The sequence below is a fragment of the Mesitornis unicolor genome, unplaced genomic scaffold (genome assembly GCF_000695765.1).
Source record: "Mesitornis unicolor isolate BGI_N332 unplaced genomic scaffold, ASM69576v1 scaffold42320, whole genome shotgun sequence".
Classification (NCBI taxonomy): domain Eukaryota; kingdom Metazoa; phylum Chordata; class Aves; order Mesitornithiformes; family Mesitornithidae; genus Mesitornis; species Mesitornis unicolor.
This window is the reverse complement of record NW_010157047.1, coordinates 46,632-53,109: the sequence shown is the minus strand read 5'-3', so window position 1 is coordinate 53,109 and position 6,478 is coordinate 46,632. Positions and strand designations below refer to the sequence as shown.

Here is a 6,478-nt window from a genome sequence, read left to right as displayed (position 1 = left end):
GAGATTTGATGATAGTGAAAAAAAAGTTGGGGGGGGGGGGGTGTGTCAGAAATGGGCTAGACATACTAAGAAGAGTGCATTTAAAATTGTGCTCCCGTGTGGTGGTCTCATAAAACTGTAAGCATTGTTTTTTCTGTGAATGTTATCTGAACATTTTTGATGTTTTTAATTTGTTCTCATCTTTTTTTTTTCTTTTTTTTTTTTTCTTTTTCTTCCCTACTCAGCTCTTGCCCCTGTTCTTTGCCTCTGGTTTTGTTGGTGAGGATATCACAGTGATGTCTGCATTCAACCTGCTGCATTTGGTGACAAAGAGCCAGCCAGTGGCCCTGCGAGCCTGTGGGCTTCCCTCAGGTTGAATGGGTGCTGCTTGTTGTGTCATGCGTAACGAAGGCCCTCTTAGGAACAGGTGTCTCTGCTGCAGGAAACTATGTGCTATGGGTTGCTCTGGTTTGTTTAAATTTTCCTTTGAACCAGAAGTTTGTTTGGTTATTTTTCAGTAAAAGTCACTGGCTTGAGTGAGAGTTTTCATATCCTAGATTTTAGGATGCTTGGAAATGTTCTCCAACTTCCTTGTCCAACATATTTGCTCTCAAATTTTATATTATTTTCCTCATTCTTTGCACAAACAGTGAAATTAAATTGAAAATAATTGTCTTCAGTGCCATTTATATTTTTTTAAAGATGCATAACAGAATTCAGCACATGGATTGCTGCTAAATCGTATTGACTTCAAAATATTTTCCAAAATCTTTAGCAGCGTACTACAGTTACACTCCATGTGTCTCTTTTTGTATTTTCAGTATAAATAAAATATCTTGCACTGAAAATTATGTGCAAAATACGTGCGGACTTTAAAATGCAATTCTTTTATTCCTCTGACCACATATTCTGTAGTTATGTGACATTTTTCTAAAGAAATAAGTGGAAACATGCAAGTTAATACCCAGATGCAGCTGCACTTTTCCTATAATGTCCAGTTTCTGCCATTAGGTCTGCGAAGAGTGCCATAGGACACCATCTCCGTGAGCTGATTGAATCATTAAAACCTTGAACCTGATGAGTATTTTGTGTTTCACTTCAACAGCAGCAGTGTCTGTAACGTCTACATAACAGTGGCAGTGTGCATAGTTATGTAGGAGAGAATAAAAGCCGCACTGAGTTAATTTTGAATGCTACTAGGGATTTTCTTGACACCCCGATAAAAAGACATACAATCCTGGCTGGTCGGTGTTTGAAGCATCAAGAAAAGAACCAGCTTGGGTGCCTGTATTGCGCTCACAACTGGTTCATAAGGGTGCAAAATGTTAGGAGGGTTTTTTCCAAGAGCTGCACTTAACAAGCATATGGAGGTGAGGTTTTGAAGATTTTGTCGGTGATAAGACATCAGTTTTCAAGCTGATGGGTTTTTCTAAAGCTGATTACACTTTATTTGAACTAAAGCTGAGTCCAATTTTTGCAGCATTTGTGTTCTGTTTCCCCCCACATGTGCACAAAACTCCCATTAACGTAGATAGGAGCTGCAGACATATTGAGGAAGAGAGAGAATAGCCCACATTGTGTCAGCCTGACCTTGGTTTCCTGTTATATTTGCTGCCGAGCCAGATTTAAAATCCTAAAAATACAGAGTAAGCAAATTTCCTTAGCCCTCGTTATGCACGCTTTGATGCGCACTCCTGTTGCTGGTGTCTGCCTTAAAATGGGAGGCACTCGGGCTTCTGGCCTTTTTGTTCCTGCTCTGAAAAAGAGACCTCAGGGTTGGTGAGCTGGAAACACAGCCCACAGCAGGTTTTGCTGTTGCATACCTGTTTGCAAAGCATTACGGTAGCTGTTTTGTCAAATCGTTTTTCTGGCACAATCCTGTAGTCGTATTTTGGGATAAAAACCTCCTAAAACTACTGTTTATTCCTGTCCCTTTGAGCCATAACTGTGCTAACATTAATAGATTGAGTTCCACTGTCTGGCTACTTTATAGGTATATAAATAGATATTTATATATAATAAAGCCAAATTCATCTGCTAACAGTGGAATAATATACAATCACATATCTCACATATTTTAAGAGTAACCTAAATTCCCCAGATGCTTATAAATGAACATGGGCTTGCTTTGCCTTAAGTTTGGCTTTTGTGTGTGGCATATGGAGGGGGTTGAAAGTAAATGGTATAGCAAGTATCAAATTAAACATGGGAACGAGATCTAGAGCCAACACCTGCTTAAATGCCACACTTAAATGTCACTTAAATGCCACTGTGACTTTAACTTTTGAATATACAGAAAATGCCCCGAGTTCTTGTGACTCTTTTATAACGTAACACGTTGAGTTAGTGCATTTCCAGCCACCCAGATCTGTGCGAATCGCAGACTCTTTGCCCCCAGGTCTGGAGTGGCGTGGAGTTTGGTCTGCTGGAGCGGCAAATCCCATGCAGAAGAAGATTTTCTACCTTCTGGATGCCCTGCCCGCTCAGCAGAGTGACGGTAGAGCTGTGAATTAGGCTTTCAAACACAGTTTTAAACTTCATGCAGTTAAATATTTGCAGGACAAGGACTTGAATGAAAGTATCATTTCAATTTCGATGCTTAAAATGGTATCTCTTCCCTTCCTGTAAGAAACAACGTAATATAAAGTGATGTTTGCTTTATATTTAGTATAAAGTCATTTTTTAGATCAGAAGCAAGTGATTTTTTCCCCCCCAGAAGTTAAATGAATGAAATAACGCCAAGAAGTATCTTAGAGCAGGGATGACCTATCTCTTTGAAACACTGTTTCATAAGCACGTGCTAATACACTGGATTATTCGTAAAACGAATTAACAGTTATGCTAGTGAAGTGCTTGTATTTGCTCTTTTTCTATTTGTGTATCAGCACCTGGATTGCGGGTCTATGCTTCCAAATTGTATTTTACAGATATTTTTTGACTGACGTTTGGACCAAACCTTTCAATGTGTGCAAACCTAGGGCACAGTGTGCCCGTATCATTTTTTATAGCCAAGTCGGAGTAGAAGCAGGCGCTCCCAGTAGATGGCACTAAGCATATGCTGTTTTGCCTGCCCAGCACTATATGAAAAGCTTCCCTTTTAGGAGTCAGTCATACATAAAGTGCACCCTGAGACCTTGTGAACATTTACAAGTATTTTAAGAAAACCATGAGCATTGGGAAAAATCACATCGGTCTGTGCTCATACACAAACTGCATTTGCATTGGTTGGAGGTTTCTTCATTTCCAGTCAGGATTGCAGCTGCGGTGTCTCTTCCGTGCGATGCCCGAGTGTCGCTCCTTGAGCTCACTTCATTAGAGCCGAATGCTCCAAATTTCTTTGGAAATGTAGGATGCGCTCAGCACCTGCCAGGATTTGGTTCTCAGAAATTAAATCTTTTAAAGAAAACCAAACCCAAACCCACACCAACCCCCCTCCCCCCAAACTTTTAATGTTAAAGCTACTTCAGCTGCTTTAGTGCATACCAGCAAGTAACTGATAAAAGTAATGATTATGCAGATTCCATGTACATATGTTTTCTGTAGCAGACCACCACGCTACAAAGTAAAAAGATAGCTTATTTTGCTTTGCCATGTCTTTTAATTATTATGGGTTCTCATTTCTTTAAAAAAATCCTTTGTTTCTTTAACACTTTGAATGTTGTGCTGCTTACATCACATTTTTTGCATGAGATGATTTGGCTTTTCCTCTCCCGTAGATCAAAGAAAATGATGGTGCTTGTAAAATTAAGTAAAAGTAATGGTGAAGAAATTACAAGGGTAGACTTAGTATTCTTTTTTCTGTATGAAATAATAAAGTCCTAGATAATATTAAATTGTTGTGAAGTGTTTAATTAATAAAATTACTAGTAGGAAACTGTACTTTTCTAGAATTAGATTAAACTACAATACATCTGTATGAAGATGGTGCTGGGCATATGGTGTAAGTCTTCATTAAGTAAATGTCTATAGTATAGTTTCTCGTAACTTGTTTTATTCAATCTTTGTTAATTTCAAGGTTCAGTATAGTGTCTTTCCATAAAACTGAATCTGTAGTAATCTGTTAACCGTAGAGGATTACTTTTAGGAGCAGATCTTGCAAACAGTTACGTACATGAGTTATTCGTATGCATTTGTCCCTCTGAACTCTCAAACTGCACATGTCAGTGAAATTATCTGTGTGCATAGCGTTTGCCAGACCTGCCTCTAACAACAGAAAGTCTAGAAGAGACCTTAGTCTCCTGTGTTTAAAGCTTGGAGTTGCTATCAAACTTCGTGTAACTTAAATATGTCTAAACATTTCATATTGTATGTTTGCATGTGTGGAGATATAATTTCCATAATGTGTGCTATAACTTTCCCATAGCTTTCCGTAACGTGTTTCACCAAAGATGTACTATTACAGATGTCTCTTCATGTGGTGTGAAAGCAAATAAAAGTAAGACTGATGTGTTGTATAGCAAAAACCACCAGTATGGCTATGGTTAAATGCCTGTCAATGTTTTCATTATAAATCCCTATTTTCTGGGGTTTATATCCTGAACGTAAAAATTTGCTCTGGGTTTAAGTATGTCATATGAGGTCTCAGCTGGATGTATGTGTTCCTCACAACTGATTGCAGGCCAAAAATTAAAACTCGTTTCGATGAAGCTGAATTTTTTTTTAAAAGGCAAATACCAATTTGGAACAAAATTACATTTTTAAACTTAAAATGCACTCTTACAAATTACCTAGGTTCCTGCCTCCCAGCAGTTACGAGGAATTTCATAAATGCTTGAAAACAGTCTTGAAAACAAGCGTTATGTGAGCACGATAGTAAATGGCATGTGAAGCTGTTTGTGTGGCATTACTATATAAATGCTTGTGTGTATGTGTACCTCCTAGTCATTTGATAGTAGAATGCTGCTTTATCATAATGGATCATAACATTATCATATTTTTGGAATGGCTTGAAAATGGGTTTTAAAACTCACCTTTGTGTAGCTGTCTTAATGGGACTACATTTGCCGCTGTGTTTGCTTAAAAAATTGTCCTGTATTGACAAATGTTTATTTCATACAATAGTATTCAGTCTAGACTATCTTTAATACAGTTTAGCATGAAATTCATTTGTAGATACCTCATTGGGAGTCATACTGTTAATGTGCCAGATGCTTGCAAATCTGGGGATCCAGACCAGAAACTCTTTGTTAATGCACCCTTTTTATTTGTGCCCCAGAGTTTGTATCCTGTTTTGTCCCCATTTTTAACTCCTTATTTTGGCAGAGCTTTGCCCTCTCCCTTACCTCCCTGCCCGACAGGAGGCCCTCATCCCTGCCTGGTCTGGGTGGAGGCTCCGCAGGGACCCCGTGGCACTGAGGGACGGTGAGGAGTTCCTTGTGCTGCCAGAGCCCTGCACAGAGCCAGCGCCGCAGTATGCTCCCTGACGGATCTCTTCGCTTTCCCTTCCTACTCCCCCAAAAGGACCCACCACAAGCCATTTCTACCTTTCTTGCAGGAATGTTTTAATTCTGGGAGCTCATAAATTTTCTGTGTTTTATTCCTGTGCCCTCTGCAGCTCAGGCTTAGCTGCATTTTAGCTCAAGTTGAGTATGGAAAAGATGAAGTTTCAGCACTAACTGTGTTTCTGGGTTTTAAAGGCTTCCATGAAAAGCTACTCTCTTAGTTATTAAATACTCTCTGTCTAACAGGAGATTTGAGAAGTCTTTTAAGGACTACCTTCCCTTTCCCCTTTCAATTAAAAGCAGCCTCTGGCTTTGTCCTACTCTGAGGAGTACACGATGAAGTTTGCAGAGAAGAATGTGATGTAGAGGAGAGATGGCAGCACACGAGAAGGAAGGAGATTTTGGAATGGTATTGCTAAGCTGATGGAGGGCAACCAAGAAAAGGTGCAAGAGGGAAATGTGAACACTAAAGTCAGTAAGCATTATGTTTGGAAGTGGTGGGGGAGATGATCCAGGGGGTCACTTAGGGGATGTGTGAGCTTGGAATTTGGTGGCACATTGTATGGGTCTAGAGAGCACGGACTGGGAGTCAGGCACCGGGGACATGAACATTACCATAACTTAGCTGTTAGGTTAACCACAGGTTACTACACAGATAATGACTTGGGAGGAAACCAGCAGTAGAGAGAAACTGTGTCCCAAGAAGCAGAAAATGTTTGTTCTTCGTTACAAGCCAAACACGTGTCTCAACTCATGATTTCCTTCAAAAGAAGCTGTGCTGGGAAGGGGCACCTGCCCGGGGTGTGAAGGTGCCCCCCGCTCCAGCTGGAGGAGGGGCTCCGGTGGGATGGTGGCTGCTGCAGCCCAGGTTTGGTGCTGGCAGCTTTGTGTACCACAGGTCAGAGTTCCCTGCTCAGTGCTCTGGCCCAGCCCAAGGAGCCCTAAGGAGAGCAGAGCAGGGGAGGGCTTGACCAGCTCCTCTTAAAGCCCTTTTACAGGGCTTGATCCTCATCTTCCTGACCTATAAAGCGTGGCTGAATTTTACAGAAACAGAGGAA

General features: G+C 40.4%; 1 protein-coding gene across 1 annotated transcript in view; it reads left to right on the top strand.

The window, feature by feature from the left end:
* Positions 1-275: 275 nt before the first annotated feature.
* LOC104536098 (methionine-R-sulfoxide reductase B3, mitochondrial-like) overlaps positions 276-6,478 on the top strand; it is a 15,452-nt gene continuing 9,249 nt past the window's right edge. The window contains exons 1-2 of the mRNA XM_010178632.1: positions 276-351; positions 4,343-4,414. Coding sequence (XP_010176934.1) covers positions 276-351; positions 4,343-4,414 — 148 coding nt within the window. The remainder of the gene's footprint in view (positions 352-4,342; positions 4,415-6,478) is intronic.